General features: G+C 35.8%; 1 protein-coding gene across 1 annotated transcript; it reads left to right on the forward strand.

Moving 5' to 3' along the window:
- The first annotated feature begins 13,961 nt into the window (after window positions 1-13,961).
- LOC112711584 (uncharacterized) lies at window positions 13,962-18,242 on the forward strand. The gene is made up of 5 exons (XM_025764262.2): window positions 13,962-14,593; window positions 15,376-16,090; window positions 16,706-17,072; window positions 17,385-17,774; window positions 17,985-18,242. The coding sequence occupies exons 1-4, from the start codon at window positions 14,299-14,301 to the stop codon at window positions 17,433-17,435; spliced, it is 1,428 nt and encodes a 475-aa protein (XP_025620047.1). The 5' UTR covers window positions 13,962-14,298; the 3' UTR covers window positions 17,436-17,774; window positions 17,985-18,242.
- Window positions 18,243-18,545: the final 303 nt, after the last annotated feature.

Genomic DNA, 18,545 nt, shown 5'->3' on the forward strand with positions numbered 1-18,545 from the left:
TCTTACCAAACAACCGAGCAGTCGTCCATAGGAGAAACCCCTTTCCACCTGACGTATGGAGTGGACATAATGATACCCGTTTGAGATCGGCGAGCCGAGCCCACGATTACTTCTGAAGGGAGTAGAGGAAGCTGTGGAAAAGGACCTAGCAGACGAAGCTAGGAAGATGGCCCATTTGTCAGAAATGGCACTAAAGCAAAGAAATGGCCCTGCGCTACAACACCAAAGTGCTCAAGAGAGAATTTGAACAAAATGACCTCGTCTTGCGGCGCAACGATATTGGGCTACCGACTCAAGGGGAAGATAAACTTGCGGCAAACTGGGAAGGCCCCTACAGAGTCAAAGAGGTGATTGGCAGGGTTGCCTACAAACTGGAGAAGCTCGATGGCAAGGAGGTCCCGAGAACTTGGAATGTAGGTAACTTGAGAAGATTTTATTCCTAGCTGAAACACGCCGATTAGGCGATCCGACGAGCTCAGTGATTTACTTTTGTTAAATACTTGTTATGACAATGGACTTGTTTAACTGTCGATTAATGTTTACTTGTCAAAATTACCTTCCCATTCACTTTTCTCCATTTACGCATCCCACAACAACAAGTTCTTCATAATACATGTTAAACGGGACAACGATACGGTGCCTCGGGACTGAACACCCCGGGAGCCAACTAAGTTAACACCATAACAAACGGCTATAGCATAGCCACGACTTGGCTTTGCCAAATTACCAACGTAACGGTAAACAAACACGAGTGACAAGCCAATACCAACAAAACGGTAACAAAATAAAACAAAAACGCTACCAAATAAACTGAGAAAGATGATAATCACAAGCTGACCAAGCGACTACTAAAGTATATCAAAAAGAAAGTTCCACAAGTTCTACAACAAAATCACAAACTCCATACAAAGATACAAGAGAACATTTCTTGGGCATATCAATCATCTTGCCATCCTTGATTGTCTTAAAAACCCCGATCGCCGACGTGTCGAAGTCAGGGGCCACGATCTTCACCTGGACTTTAAGAGCCTCTTCAGTCATCTGGATCGCGCTCTTTCCCTGCTTCATGACCTCCTTGTATTTCCCCTTCCATTCTGCAGCCTTAGTCCGAGCAGCCTCGGCCGATGAAACAGCCTCATCGCATTCTCTTTCCAAGGCAACCACCCGACCTTGAGCGGAGTTGACCCGACCCTCCAAATTCATCTCCCGCTCAATCATTCGGAAAATGGTGGCATCGGACGCCTGCAATTTTTCCTCAACAACCTAGACTTTTTCTTTGGCAACTCGGAGCTTCTCGTTAACTTGGGAGAGTTGCTCCCGAAGCGCTTCAACTTCAACCTTGAACTCGTTGTTGGCCTTAGCAGCGGTCTCAAGCTTCCTCCGCATCGACTGCATTCCCGATAACTCAAACTCGGCTTTCCTGGCAATGGAAGCACCGCGAAGAAGAGAGCGGTACATCCACCTCGCCTGCTCAGGGAAGTCGGCACCATGGAAGTAGTCCTCGGTGCCGGGAAGGAGCTGGGAGTCTATGAAGTTCCCAGCATCAAAATTCCTCTACATCACAGTAAGAGCTCCCTCAGGACTGGAGGACGACATTTTCCTCTTCGGGTTGCTCACAATTCTCACGTCATCCTCAAAGTGCGGACTGGGAGTCGAGTCATCGTCAGCACCGACGGCCTCTTCCCGAAAGGGAGAGACACGAGCACCATCAGGATTTTGGACCGGCGCCTCGGCAGCATGGGAAGGAGGCAAGACTTCACTCTCATGCTGTTCATGCGGAACCTCCTGGTTCTCGTTGGCCCGCTCCTCATCGCTGTCACTAGCGAGGAAAGTGTGGAAAAGATTCTCAATGCCAGTCACTTCGACAGACATCCCCACTACAGCAAAGAAGGAAATCGGTTAGTCATGAACTCGGCATAGCAAATCAAAATGACAAGTAAAGAAGAAAATGCAAGTTAAAACTACTCACAGACATAACCCCTGGCGACCTCCCGATCACCCATCAGTAAGTGAGGGTTCACGTGGTTTTTCCCAAAAACGGCCAACAACACGTCGGCAATCCTTTTGTCCACATCGGACATCCCTTTGTAGGTCACCTTGATAAAAGAATTAGACCCCGCCCCGAAGCTCCAATACGTCGGGATGAGGCGTTGCCCTTCCAACGATAGCCAGAAGGGATGGCGACCTTTGACAGGACGCACTATGAAATACTTGTCCTTAAACCCATGATAGGAGTCCTCGAACAAGCCAAAAATCCTCCGACCCTGAGCAGATCGGAAGAACATGAATCCTTTCTTTGCTTTCCCTTGTTTAGAAGGGTTCGTAAGGTTGAAGAGAAAAAGAAAAACATCTACAGACACCGGCAGCTCTAAGTATTCACACACCATCTCGAAACAGTGGATGGAAGCCCAACTGTTCGGATGCAGCTGCGACGGCGCCACGAAAATCCGACCAAGAAGTGCCATTTGAAAGGAAGAGAAGGGGAGGCGAACCCCCAGTTGGGTGAACATGGCCTTGTAAAACCAAATCCAGTCGAGAATTCGGGGAGAATGAAGGTTGAGCTCATATAGCCGTTCATGGGGGGCAGGAACGAAGACATCATAGTTAGCCTCCTCGTTAGTCCCGCCGCATAAGTACTCAGCTTAACGGAACTCTGTAAGTTCCTCCTCGCCCATCTGGTTGGGGGAGTCCTTCATGTTGGAAGTCACCCAAGCATGCCGGTCGTAACCCACGTTTGAGGTGGAGGCTCGCAAAACGATACGAGGCATACCTACAGTGGGAGCACCACTCGGTTAGTCTACGAGGTCGGGAGCTCGGGAAAAGCTCTGAAACTACATTTAGCCTATTCAGTAACTAGAATTAAGCATGGCTGAAGCAGAATCCAAGCAAAAGCCTAAAAAACTAATACCATGGAATGGTAACCCCCCTAACGCATCTACTTAACACTAAGGTCATCTAGCATACAAATCAAACAAGCAGCATGCATATAGAAGATTTGATGATGAAGGTAAAATGAACATGAAGCAGAAAAAGAGGAGATGAGTGCTTACCTGATTGATTATGTTGGGTGAGAGGAAAGCAAGAAGGGGTGAAAGCTCAGGAACAAGGAGATTACAGAAGGAAATTCAAGAGGATGGAACGAAAATGAGCAAGGAAATGGAATGAAAGTGAGGCGTGAAACTGACTAGGGGATTAACTGACTTGAAGCGCGAAAGGTAGGGGTAAAAGAATCTTTACTCACAGGGTTTGAAACAAGCCATTATGAGCATTAAATGCCCGGCGCGAAGAACGAAGCGACGAACGATTATCCTCAGCAACGAACAGACACGCGCGCGAGAGACACGTCCCATCCACGAGCGGCCGATTTAGCGACAACGCTCGAGAGAGGACATAACACGCCACCAATAGCCCTCACGACCATTGCTAGCGCGTTGGGGGCACTGTTATGGCCTGACCCGGGCCATTTGCGGGCCGACCCAACCCATGGATAACCCGACCCAAACGGTCGGGTACGAGCAGCTCAACCAATGACCCGGACACGCGTCTTTGACAGATCTCCACTACAACTGTGTGAGGAAGTTTCGAGGAAGGCGGGTCTGCCCTTGCGGGCCCATTTCTGATACGGTATATATGGGGAGGGTCCTACCCCTCCCCCAAGGTACGTCACATACCATTCTCTTACTTTTCGCCTGCACACTTCACTGACTAGAGCGTCGGAGTGTCTTTGCAGGTGACACCCCCCCTTCTCCACACGAAGAGCTTGGAACGTCGGCTACTCCACCTCCCGCCCAGTAACCCGAAACCAGGCGATACCCCATCTCATCAATCGAAATACCAACCCGAACCGTCCGGTATCCGTCCTACCGAACACTTACGGATATCCATCTTATCAAAAAGTTATTAAAAAAATACAATATTATTATATAACTTAATAATAATTTAAAATATAATTAATTTTTATATAAAAATATATTAAATTATCAAAAAAACGTATTTTTGGTGTACTTTAATTATTATTTATTTGCATCATTGATTCATGTAACTGTTATCATTTATAAACTTTGAACAAAAAAATATATTACCCTTTTTAGTACAAACCTTATAGTTATTTTAGTTGTTTTTTTATAAAGTTTTCATTTTCATTAAGAATTTTACATAGACATAATTGTTTAAAAAGTCTAATTATCCTATGTGAATTTACCACTACATGTTATTTTGTGGTTAAAATAATAAATAACACTAATATATTTTATTGAGATGAAAAAATTACTCAATTTAACCTACTTAAATTGATAGTTTGTAATTCACTTAATAATATATATTTTTTTAAAATCATAAAATTCTTACAACAAAATAAAAAATTTAAAGTAAAACATAAAAGATCTTATGTAAATAAATGTGGTATACAAATATTGAAATTAAATTTTGATTTTGATACACTATTAGTATAAAGTAATTTTATACATGTATCTAATTACGTAACACACGTAATAAAAAATAATTATTATTTTTATTCACGGTGTGAATGATCATCCAAAAAAACGGATGTGATTGCACTGTGTAAAATATTTTACATTATTCGTATATCAAAATTAAACTCTTAAAATAATTAAATAAAAGTATAGTTTTTATTAAAAAATTAATAAAAAATATATTTCAAATAATAGAAAAACAACTCGCTCTCACTGTGAATTACAAAACCAAATCAAAATTAAGTATTTTTATGCAACTCAATTTTAGTAACTAAACTCTTAATAATCCTAAAAAAATAAAATGACTTAACTCAAAAAAAAAAATTCGCAAAAGTAAGAACTTTGAAATCACAAATTATAAATTACTTTAATAAATTTATATATAATTTATAGTAATAATAAATAATATTTATAATTTAAATTAAATTTAATCTTCTATGCAAAAAAATCTTTTATATAATCAGATTTAAAACAGAAATTAACGATAAAATGGAAGATCTCAACAATAATAAGACAAATTCTTAAGAGCTTTTTGATGGTGTGCCATTGTGTCTGAAGAAAGTGCAGCCTAAAAATAACACAAAAATTAGGATTTCAGTAATATGCATAAATCGAAAAACATGCGAATAAGAATAGAGAAGAAAACTAAAAGATAAAAACAAATAATAGAGAGTGTGATAGAAAAGAGAACTAGGAAAGAGATAGGGCACCGTATAACCTAAAAGCGGGGAGTGTGGAGAGCAAAGAGAATGGGAAGAGTGTGAAGTAGAAACAGGGGAATTGCAGTGCCGCGCGTGCTTACTCTAATTACTATCTCTCAGCGTGCTTACTCTAATTACTATCTCTCAGCCGAATCTTTAATATATTTTTTCCCTATACAGGCCTATTCAATATATTTTTCGTGACTATGCGAGCCTGTTCAATATGGATGACACGCAATCAATATGAGTTGGTCGATTGGTCAGTTCACTTGTCCGTAAGTAAGTGTTGGGGTTTGAATCCTACTGCTTTGTGCATGCAGTAATTTATTGACCAGCGACAGACCTTTAAATGGAATTTAGATCTGCAACGACAGACCCTTAAATGAAACTTAAATCTGTAACGATAATTTGTCGAGTTGGAAAATACTGTAAAAAAACCAAAAAAATTATAAATGACACACACTAGGTCCATCTAAAAAAAATATAAATAATTTTTTAGAGTTTTGAATAAGATTTAAAATTCTTTGGTTACGGTTTTGAATTGGAAGAAGGAATGTATTTTATATTCTAGCGCGAATTGAATTGCTAACGTTTGGGGGTTTTCAACGTATGTAATAGGCGTTTCACTAATGAGAGTGAATTTTTTTAGTATTGAACCTGCTTGATTGGATTTAGATAAAAAAAAATTTTGGATATGTAGCGCCATGATAATTTTATTCTCCAAAAAGGCTTTCATATATACATTTGTTTATTTCTCGTTTTATTTTTTTTGTGAAAAAGGGAAAAAAAAAAGAAAGAAAGTGAATATAGAGAATATTAAGGGCTATGCTACACATCCAAGTATTTTTTTATCCAAGTTTTATCCAAGTAGGTCCAACACCAAAAACCATTCTCATTAAAAGAGCATCATCACACGCGCTTTATCTTCTTCTCCTTTCCCGCGCTTCTTTTTCTTCTTCTTCTTCTCCCTTGCACTTCTTCTTCTTCTTCTTCTTCTTTCAAATATGTGCATACGTCATCTTCTTCTTCTTTTAAATACCTCATACTCCTCCTCCTCCTCATTCTTCTTCGTGCACGTAGATTTTTCTTCTGCTTCTCCTCCTCCTCCTTCTCTTCTTCTTCTCCTCTTTTGTTATCGTCATCACCAACAACATCAACATTTTGCTAATGGATTATTTTTTCAATCGAATTGAATGGAATGCAATTGCTAATTGAGTTGAATGGACGCAGGTGTTCTGAATCTGAATTGAATTGATAATCTCTAAATTGTAGACAAATATGTTTCGAATTTGAATTTTTTATAATGGATTATGTTTCGTTCATTCAGTGCTATACAATTGTTTCACCATGAATATGTGTTCAGTTTATTTTGCAGAAAGTTGTTTGAATTTGATTTTATATAATGGATTAAGTTTTGTTCAGTCAGTACTATACAATTGTTTCACCATGAGTACGTGTTTCGGTTTATTATATAAAAATCTGTTTGAATTTGATTTTATATAATAGATTATGTTTTGTTCAGTTAGTACTATACAATTGTTTCACTATCAGTACGTGTTTCGATTCATTATGCAGAAAGCTGTTCAAATTTGCATTTATATAACGGATAATGTTCCATTCATTTAGTACTATACAATTGTTTCACCATAATAACATGTGCGGTTAATTTCTGTTCTGCACAATTCAAAATTCATCCTCTTCACCTTCTACTACTTCTTCACCAGGGAGAGAAGGAGGAAAAGACAAAAAAATACAGCAGCAACAACAACAAAAGAATGACGATAAGGAAAAAATACGTGAAGAAAAAGGAACGCGAAAAAGAAGGAGGAGAATGAGGAGAAGGAGGAACGCGCGAAGAAGAAGGCGAAGAAGAAGACGCTCAGTGCGTAAACGAGCGTGAGGAGAAGAAAAAGAAGCGCGGAAGAAGAAGAAGCGCGCGGGAGAAGAGCGCATAACCTAAAATTGCTTGAATGAATTTGGATGCCAAAATATTTAGACGTGGAGAATATCTCATATTTAAAAATGTAATTACAAACTAAACATATCTTTATTTTATAAAACATTTTGCTAAGTTATTTTTCAAATGAACAAGAAAAAATACTAAATATTTTTTATTTAGAAATTAAGACGAAAGAAATTCCAAAAAATAAAAATGTTTCGGCAAGATATATTATTATTTTTTTTTAGAAAATTTCATTAGATTATTATCAGTGGCCCGTAAAATGTTATTCCTACAACCGTTTTAAATAACTTTGTCCATCAATTTGTCACATTGCTGTAAGAAATTATATTATTATATGATGTCTCATGTGTGTGATGTGCCATATTTTATTGGTTTAATAAATATTTAATTAAAATAATAAAATAAAAAAAATTACATGAAAGGAAGTTACATGATTATTTTGAAATGTAACCAACTTGATGGAAGTTGGTTTTTATGAAAACATATCTGAATTCAATTCAGTCCTCTCTTCCTACCTATGAAGTCCTTCTTCTTCACTCACCATCAATAATAAAATTGAAGAAAGAATTAATAAGACAAAGAAATAGACAAAGTGAATTCTTCCTAATACTATTATTATCATGGATCAAGGTTAGTAACTTCTCATTTCTATTTGTGATAATCATAAATTTCAAGATCTTTCTTTGAATGATAATTTTATAACATACAGTAAAATTATATTAAATTTTACATGTGGTATCAGAACTTTTAGGTTGTGAAATTTATGATTGTCCATAAAAACAAAATTTTACTACAAAATTGATACAGCATGAAATCTGTCGTTATAAGAGTTTGTAATTATATTTTCAGTTTATGAAGTTTTCGTGCATGATTATTTAATATATATATATATAATTATAATTATAATGGATAATGCTTGTATGCATAAGTGATCAAGGCATTATTATTATACTATGATATTATGCTATGTATATATTGAAATTGGTTTTCTCTCGAAATTGGTTTTCTCCCATTCATAAAACCAACGCTCTAACCAACTGAGCTACGGAACTTATTATGAAATTGGTTACCATAGTTACGCACTGCGTTATTATTCTTGCATATTTATGAACAGTAACTTTTTTTAAATCTAAAGTAACGAGAAAATTCTTTCAATTTCTTTAATTTTCTATCTATTTGTGTAGCAAAGTACTCAAATTTAGTCAAAAGTAAACCGTATCTTTTATTTTTGCAACAATAAAAGAAAATTTTATACTGAAATTTTAAAGTTTGTTAATCACCAAAGTGGTCAAATCTAAAAATTTTAGTTAATATCATGTTTATTATTTTGTGTCAATTACATATAAGAAAAGATGCTATATGATAATTATTTATATGTTAATTGAAATTCATTATTATGAGATATTTAAGGATCACCCAAAGGTTGGTTAGTTGATCTTATAATTAATGAGCATGATTGTTAGCATATATATGTACTGTTATTAGTTTTTAAATATCCAAAGATATTAAATATTTTTAATTGATGCATGTATCTTTACTAAGTAAAGTTAAATTTATTAGCATATTGTGTTATTGTATATTAATATATCACCAAAAGGAGAATATTAATATACTTTGAATGTTTCTGTGAATGCTCTTTGAATTTGAATATTGTGTTATCTTATTACTCAAAGTGTTAATATTAAATATGTGATAATTGCAGTAATTCTTCCTGTCGCATTGCATTCGCATGCTACGTCTGTTCCAATGTTTAATGGACTAAATTTTTCTGATTGATCTGAACAAGTCCAATTTCACCTTGGTGTTTTGGATCTTGATTTGGCACTTCAAGTTCAGAAATCTACTGCTATTACTGTTCTTAGTAGCAATGAAGAAAAAGCTCATTATAAAGCTTGGGAAAAGTCAAACAGACTTAGTCTTATGTTCATGCGGATAAGCATAGCAAACAGCATCAAGTAAGCTCTTCCCAAGTCTGACAATACTAAAGAATTTATGAAACTTGTGGAACAGCGCTTTCAAACTACTGATAAGTCTCTTGCTGGGACGTTAATGGGTACTTTGACCACCATAAAATTTGATGGTTCTCGTACTATGCATGAGCATGTCATTAAAATGACAAATACTACAGCAAGACTTAAGTCATTGGGAATGGAAGTGGATGAAAATTTCCTTGTGCAGTTTATTTTAAACTCATTACCGTCTGAGTATGGTCCTTTCTAAATGACTATAATACCATGAAAGATAAATGGAATGTGCATGAGTTGCATAGTATGTTAGTTCAAGAGAAAACCAGACTTTAGAATCAAGGAAATCATTCCATCCATTACCTGAACCATCAAGGAGTTGGAAAGAAAACTGGAAAGAAACATGGAAAGAGAAAGAGAAAGGAACTATTAAAGATTGCTGAGTCCTCTTCCAAAATCCAGAAGAAAGATAAGTGTCATTTCTGCAAGAAACCTGGACACTTCCAAAATGATTGTCCAAAGAGGAAGGCTTGGTTTGAAAAGAAATGTAATAAGCTTAATTATGCTTATGTATGTATTGAATCAAACTTAGTTGAAGTTTCTCGTAATACATGGTGGATTGATTCTGGAGGTACGACTCATGTTTCTAAATCGATGCAGAAATTGCTTACAACCCGAACCATAAGGCCAAATAAAAAGTTTGTCTACATGGGAAATAAAGATAAAGCTCCAGTAGAAGCTGTTGGGACTTGTCGGTTGATTATCGACACTAGACATCATTTAGATTTGCTAGATACTTTTTATGTACCAAGTATTTCTAGGAATTTAGTTTCTTTATCTAAACTTGATGTTGCTAGATACGCTTTTAATTTCGGTAATAGTTGTTTTAGTTTGTTTAAGCACAACTATATGATTGGATCTGGCATACTTTCTGACAGTTTATATAAATTTAATCTTGATGATTTATACGCTGAATCACTTATGACTTTGCATCATAAAGTTGGCACTAAACGTGGTTTAGTGAATGAACGTTCTGCTTACTTGTGGCATAAACGTTTAGGTCACATTTCCAAAGAAAGAATGGATAGGTTGATAAAGAATGATATCCTTCCAAATTTAAATTTCACTAATCTTAATATTTGTGTAGATTGTATTAAAGAAAAGCAAACAAAACACACAAAAAAAGGAGCCACAAGAAGTACCCAACTTCTTGAAATTATACACACTGACATATGTAGACCCTTTAATGTAAACTCTTTCAATAAAGAAAAATATTTTATCACCTTTATTGATGATTATTCACGTTATGGTTATGTCTATCTACTTTATAAAAAATCTCAAGCAGTTAATGCTTTAGAAATTTATATAAATGAAGTAGAAAGACAGTTGGATAAAAAGGTGAAAATCGTTAGATCTGATAGAGGTGGTGGATATTATGGAAGATACGACGAAAGAGGACAAAATTCGGGTCCATTTGCAAAATTCCTTGAAAAACGTGGTATATGTGCTCAATACACTATGCCAGGTACACCTCAACAAAATGGTGTATCAGAAAGGCGACATCGTACTTTAATAAAAATGGTTAGGACAATGATGAGTAATGCATCTTTACCTATATCATTGTGGATGTATGCTTTAAAAACTGCTATGTACTTGTTAAATAGAGTTTCTAGTAAGGCAGTTCCTAAAACTCCTTTTGAGTTATGGACTGGGAGGAAACCTAGTTTAAGACATCTACATGTTTGGGGATGTCAAGCAGAAATAAGAGCTTATAATTCGTAAGAAAAGAAGCTGGATGTAAGAACAATCAGTGGATATTTCATTGGTTATCTAAAAAAACCAAAGGGGTATAGATTTTATTGTCTTACTCATAGTACAAGAATAATTGAAACTGGCAATGCACGGTTCATTGAGAATGGTGAGACCAGTGGGAGTACAACTTCACAAAATGTGGAGATTAAAGAAGTAAGAATTTAAGTTCCTTCAACTTGTATTCTACTTCTAGAGTTGTTATTCCAAATGTTATTGAACCTAATCACAATCAACAGGAACAACAAATTATTGATCCTGTTGTTGTTGGACTAAATAACAATCAAGAGGAACAAGAACTTATTAATCCCATGGTTAATGAGGAGCCAATAATAGAACAACCACAAGAAATGACATTAAGAAGGTCTCAAAGAGAAAGAAGATCTGCTATTTCTGATGATTATATGGTGTATTTACAAGAGTCAGAAAATAACTTGAGCGTTGCTAATGATCCAATTTCTTTCTCACAAGCCATTAATGGTGATAGTGCTGATAAATGGTTAAAGGCCATGAAAGATGAGCTTAAATCAATGGAACAAAATAAAGTATGGGACCTTGTGGAATTACCTAAAGGATGCAAGAGAATTGGGTGTAAATGGGTCTTTAAGACTAAGCATGATTCTCATGGCAACCTTGAACGTTACAAGGCTCGTCTTGTTGCCAAAAGTTTTACTAAAAAAGATGGCGTTGATTACAAAGAGACTTTTTCACCAGTTTCTAGAAAAGACTCTTTAAGGATTATCTTAGTTTTGGTGGCTCATTATGACTTAGAGTTACATCAAATGAATGTAAAAACCGCCTTTCTTAATAGGGATTTAGAGGAAGATATTTACATGGATCAACCAACAGGATTTTTGGTTGAAGGGAAAGAACAAATGGTGTGTAAACTTAAGAAATCACTATATGGACTTAAACAAGCATCCCGCCAATGGTTTATCAAATTTAATGATACCATTCTATCCTTTGGATTTAAGAAAAACACCGTTGATCGGTGTATATACTTGAATATCAGTGGGAGTAAATTTATTGTTTTAGTTCTATATATTGATGATATTTTACTTGCATCTAATGATCTTGGTCTATTAAGCGAGACTAAGAAATATCTCTCTAATAACTTTGAAATGAAAGATATGGGTGAGGCAAGTTATGTGATTGGAATAGAAATATTCTAAGATAGATCACAAGGACTATTAGAATTGTCTCAGAAATCATATATTAATAAAGTATTAGAGAGATTCAGAATGGCACAATGCTTAGCATCACCTATTCCCATTCAAAAAGGGGACAAGTTTAGTCTTATGCAATGTCCAAAGAATAATTTGGAATGGAAACAGATAGAAGGAATTTCATATGCATCTGTTGTTGGGAGTTTGATGTATGCTCAGACTTGCACAAGGTCAGATATCAGCTTTGCAGTTGGTATGCTTGGTAGATACCAAAGAAACCCAGGATTGGATCATTGGAAAGCTGCAAAGAAAATTTTAAGGTATCTGCAAGGGACAAAAGAACACATGCTTACTTATAGGAGATCTAATCACCTTGAAGCGATTGGATATTCATATTCAGATTTTGCCGGTTTCGTAGATACAAGAAAATCTACTTTTTGGCTATTTGTATCTCTTAGCTGGAGGAGCAATATCATGGAAGAGTGCGAAGCAGTCAGTAATTGCTACTTCTACAATAGAAGCTGAATTTGTGGCGTGCTTTGAGGCCATGGTTCAGGTTAAGTGGTTGCGAAACTTCTTTTCAGGGTTTGAAATTGTTGACAGTATTGCTAGGCCGCTGAAAATTTATTGTGATAACTCTGCAGCAGTTTTCTTTTTCTAAAAACAACAAGTATTCCAAAGGTGCTAAGCATATGGAATTGAAATACTTTGCCGTTAAAGAAGAAGTTCAGAAACAAAGAGTGTCAATAGAGCACATTAGCACCAATATTATGGTTGCTGATCCTTTGACCAAAGGGTTACCGCCCAAAACATTTACTAGTCATGTTGAAATGATGGGTATTATGAGTTTATAGGATCAATGTATGTTTAATGAAGTTTGTGTTACATGGATATTGACATTTTGAGCTCAAATGAATTAATGTTTCTGTATTACCTGATTTTCAATTTGTTGTATATATACATAATATAATTAAAATAATCAGGTATTGTCTTATAATGAAGACATTATTGTTGGACTAATTATGTTATATACTTCCTAATTATGGCTCATGTTAAGAATGTGGCTAACTTTGTAGTACATAGAAGAGACTATGTCGATTAGGTGACATACAACCGCTATGACTCATGCTAGTTTTATTCTTATCATGATAAATTAAGCTATACAAGTAATTGCTTAGAAATGCGCATTATGATAAATATTTCTTAAACCATCAATAGGAATAATGACACACGAGCCAAGTGGGAGAATGTAAGAAATTATATTATTATATGATGTTTCATGTGTGTGTTGTGTCTTATTTTATTAGTTTAATAAATATTTAATTAAAATAATAAAATAAAAGAAGTTATATGAAAGAAAGTTACATGATTATTTTAAAATGTAACCAAGTTGATGGAAGTTGGTTTTTATGAAAATATATCAGAATTTAGTCTTCTCTTTCTATCTGTGAAGTCTTTTTTCTTCACTCACCATCAATAATAAAATTAAAAAAATTTAAAAAGACAAAAAATAGACAAAGTAAATGCTTCTTAATATTATTATTATCATAAATAAGGTTAATAATTTTTTTCATTTTTATTTATGATAATCATAAATTTCAAAATTTTTCTTTGAATGATACAGTAAAATTATATTAAATTTTACAATTGCCTCATATGGAGAGTCTGTTGTGTTTTCTTTAATTAAAGGGAAAGAAGATTCTTCTATTTTTTCCACAAAAGAAAAATCCGTTCTTCATAATAATTAAAGCAAAAAAAGTGTTTTCCCCTAATATAGGCACGTGTTTTCACGTGACCATGTTGGTATGGAACTATCAACTATGGATGGAAAAATCTGCGAAAGTTGTGACTTTTAAGAATATAGAGGGGTTACTATAGTAATTAAGAAAAGACGATACGGAAGTTTTTGTAATTTCAAGTAATTAATAATAACAGAAGTGTGGTTAACACGTGGGAACGCAGTTGGTCAACCTGAAAGGCTAAGCCTGAAACCCTACCTCAGCTTCGCATTCATTCGCATCTTCTCAATCACTTTCTCCCATTCCAATCCCCAAATCCCAATTTCAATTCCCAACCCTAACCCTAGTTCCTATGAAATTCGTCACGCAGAACCCATCTCCGCTTTCGGGATCAAGCTCGATTCTCTAGCCTTACACAAAAGAGGGGGGAAACTCATCTTTCTCTTCTATTGCGGGGATTAAGTTTTTCTCTTCGTTCTTATTCATGGAGGGCTCTGCGGAGGATCTGGGAGCCCCGGAGTCATGGGAGGTGGCCGATTTGGACGAATCCATGAACCGTTTGAAGCTCTCTCTTTCCCGCAACAAACCTAACCTCGAACCCGGTGCTGATGATGACGATGCTCCTCCACCGCCGCAACAACCACCTCCTCCACCTTCTTACTCCTCTGCTTCGTCTTCGTGTTATTCTTCGGGATCCGAGAGGGTCTCCGATGACGTCATCAACCAAGTCGATCAGTTCCTCCGTGAAGCCATTCAGAACCCTCGCGAACGCCTTTCGAGTCAGTGTTTTATTTTTTCTCTAGTTTTTGAACAAAAATCATTTAATCATTTTATGTTTAATTGTGTTGGTTTGTGATGAATCGTGTATTTTACTTAAATCCGGTTATAAGAGAAACGCAATTACTTTGTGCATTGTTGTTTTCAATCCTGAAAGAATTAGCTGAATTTCATTTGTGATTTGTAAATTACAGTTCCTTACGTTAATGCTGCAGAATATATATATGCTTACCTAGGACACTTGTTAGTTAAGCATTAAAACAAAATGTCCTACGATGCATGCGATACGAATCCTTTAAATAGAGTCTGACGTTTCTTAGGAAAATCCTTTTATCTTGTTATGCTTGGAATGAAAAATAGTTGGAACTTGGAATTAATTAAGTGCATCCTGGCCCTATCTGGCTACAAAACTCGGGAAATTTATCATTATTCCTTTGACTTTATCTGTTGGTGAGATGTGTTTACTAAGCAATGATTTGCTGCATGGGCTTCTCTATTGGTTGTCGTTTTATAGAATTTTGAGGAAAATGTGCAGGAACTTATGTATATTAATATTTTTTATATTTTGAATGGTTTTATCTCTCCTATTCAACAAAAAAACACAATGAAGTATTCACAGTATGAGACATCTATGTTTTACGGGTCTTTCTGTGATGAATTTACTTGCTACTGCTCTAAACTTCTAATGGCTTTATTATTTCCCTTATGAAAGCATCAGTTGAATGTTATTCAGTTATTTGATTTGGATCTAAACTTATCAATGATTCTCATTTAATTTATCCAGTTTTGCGTATGGAGCAAGATGTTGAGAAGTTTATTCGTGATCCTAATCAGCAGCAGCTTGAATTCCAGCAGCTCCCAACATCCTACTTACGGTTGGCTGCACACCGGGTGGCTCAGCATTACTCGTTACAGTCAATGGTTTTAATGGATAATAGCCTACCTGATGGTTCGGGGTCAAGAATTATTGTTCGCAAAACTTCTGAATGTAAGCTTCCTGCTATTCGCCTTGCAGATATCCCAGTAAAGTTATCATCAGAAAACAATGCTGTTATGAATGTGAAGGTTGCAATTAAACAGAGACCACAGAAGCGGACTCAGGTTCTTAGCAATGCAAACTCAAACTCAGCGAAGAATAATAGCTCTAAAAGTGTGGAAGAGAGAAAAGAGGAGTATAATAGGGCTCGTGCTAGGATATTTAGTTCAAGTAATAATGGCGGTGGTACTGTAGTTGGGAAGCCAGAATGTGAACCAAAGCAGGAGGATAACTCAATGAAAGGTTCCTTGGTAGTTCAACGGGTGGAAGATAAGTCTTCTTCTGTAGCTGATGTAAGTTCCAGTAGAGGCCCGGTAGAGTCTTCAACTAATACTAGTAGGGCTAGAAGTAGGACAGAGAAAGAGGCAGTTGGTAGGTACCGGCAAAGTAATAATAGGGTGGCTATATTTCGGGACCGTGAGATTGACCGCAAGGATCCTGATTATGACAGGAGCTATGATAGGTATGTGTGCCTTGTACTTTTTCTTTACTGATGCATTCTCTTGCTAAAATTTATAAATTTGTTGTCCTGTTCTCCTTTCTTCAAATACATAATTTGAATTTGATTCGGTTGCCCTTGGTGTGATTTTAATTTTTTTCTCTTCCTAATCATATTACATGCTAAATGACGCGTAATTATTATGGGATGCAGACCTCGATTTGATGTCATTCTATCCACTCAGTTGAAGTGTTGAAACATCAATATGCATTGAAAATTTTCTTTTCCTTGAACCTTTTTTGTTTTTTTTTTGTTTTTTTCCCTGAATCTGAATAAAAACACTATCAAATTCCATGTCATCACTTCTTATTCCTGTTAAGGAACATTAACAGAGGTGAGAGATTATCAGAACTTGTTATATGAAGGATTAATTTATGTTTGTTGACTCTTTATGATATGAATATCCAATAATGAATAACAAATATCACCATTTTCAGATTTCTTTTGCAACTCTTCTATAAATATATTTTAAAATGTGTTCTTTTTTTTATATTTCTACTGTAAAACTCATAATTATGGTGGCTGAAATTTTGTAGAAGTATGGATTAGTCTGCTTACTTCTTCTAACTTGCATTGCAGGTACATGCAAAGGTTTGATCCTGGCTTTGGGTTCAATGGTGGGTCATACCCGATCCAGCCTATGTATACACCAGTAGTAAATTACAACACCGAGTTTCCACAGCTTGGATCCACCCATGGACCCCAGCTTTCTACTGAACACCAACCACGACCTCTTCTGCAGCATATACCTGGGCCATGGGCAGCACAATCAACACCTGCTGGAATTGGATATGGACATCCAGAGACCATGATGTCACCATTTAATCCTAGCCAAGTTGGTGCACATCCCTCATCAACCATGTATCTGCATTCATCTCAGTATCCCTGTCAGCGCCCTGGAATGCCCTTTCTCCATCATGAACATGTTCACCAACCCTTTGCACAGGTACGATAGCCACCAAGTTCTCCAATTTGTAGATCTTTGGTTACATAAACCTCCTCACTGTACAGAGCCCAAAGGGGAATGGTCCATTTTCACGTTTGAGGCAATCAATTTTTACTCTAATGGCAATTCGGCTTTTATTTTACCCTTTATCATTTCATCATCTATTAATTAATTATATGCATCTCAAAAGTCTTGTTAATTCCATCAAAGAGGTTAATTACATTCATCAAATACGAGGTTATTTCTATTTTTGAAGAAAATGTCCTTTTGCTTTGGATCTAATTGTAGTTATTTGTGTACCCTACACTGCAGTCTCATCAACCTCCGCCTGATGCAAGTTTTGGATTGGCCCGGCCCCGGTGAGGGGCATGGGCCTTGCCTGCATCCAATCAGCTCGAGATATATGATGAAAGATGACGGGCTGCTGCAGCAGCTCCAATTATCTTTTAGCTGATTGGAATGCAGGCATGTTGACCGAGTTGGGATGGGTGGAATGCTCTGGTATTTCAGACAGGTTAACATTGATCCATTCCTCCAATCTCGGTCTACTAAGGATGCTTTGCACATCTTCCGTGACCTGTCCCATTTGTGGATGTATGGCATTTTTTGAGGAGCTGTTGGGGCACACATGCTGCCGATCACGAAGAAGAGCAAATTGAGGTGTTTCTCGGCTGAAGAAGTTTGTGCTTCTCCAGGCTGAAGGTATGCTTTGCTTAACCTATACTTCAGCATATGATTCTTTCAAGTTGATTTGGTAATCATCAGTGATACTCCATCACTACTTCCAATTCAAGTTACTTGGCCCTTTTCTTGTGTATAAACGCAATTCTAATGAAGAAACTTTTTCAAGCATAAACGAATAAGTATCATATTTTTTAAAGATGGATGTTTCTGTTGGTTTTTTTGCCACAGCTCCCTATTTAGCTAAAGGCTAGCAGAGAAAGACGTCGACCGGTTAGTTGCCGACGGATTGCAGGAACATCTGATGCTGATGCGATCTAACTGGGTGGTTTTCACGCTCTGCTCACTATGATGGATTATTCATGATTTCTTGTATTAATAAAATGATTAACTTCTGTGGATATATACCTGATTGTATATGTACTTCGGTTCTAATATTGCTTTATATACAATCCGATATTATCCATTTATTAGTAAACTTTTTTATTACATCTGTTTGACATCTTAATTGTTTTTTTTTTTTTGAATAAAAGATGTGGAGTTAATAATTTTTGAACTGGAATGGTTAAAGATTTTGCTAGCCTTCCTGATTTTTGGTGTCTTTTTTGTTTTCTTTTTTATTTTAAAATAATTTATCATTATGTGCTAGTTTGAATTGGTATTTTTAGTAAAAAAAGTAATTTTATTTAATTTAAAATTTATTTGAATATGTTTTTTTAAGAAAATATTTTTATTAAAAAAAAGTAAATTATTTATTTTTTCTAAAAAAGTTATATTTTATTTAAAAAAAAC

The sequence above is a fragment of the Arachis hypogaea genome, chromosome 9 (genome assembly GCF_003086295.3).
Source record: "Arachis hypogaea cultivar Tifrunner chromosome 9, arahy.Tifrunner.gnm2.J5K5, whole genome shotgun sequence".
NCBI lineage: Eukaryota > Viridiplantae > Streptophyta > Magnoliopsida > Fabales > Fabaceae > Arachis > Arachis hypogaea.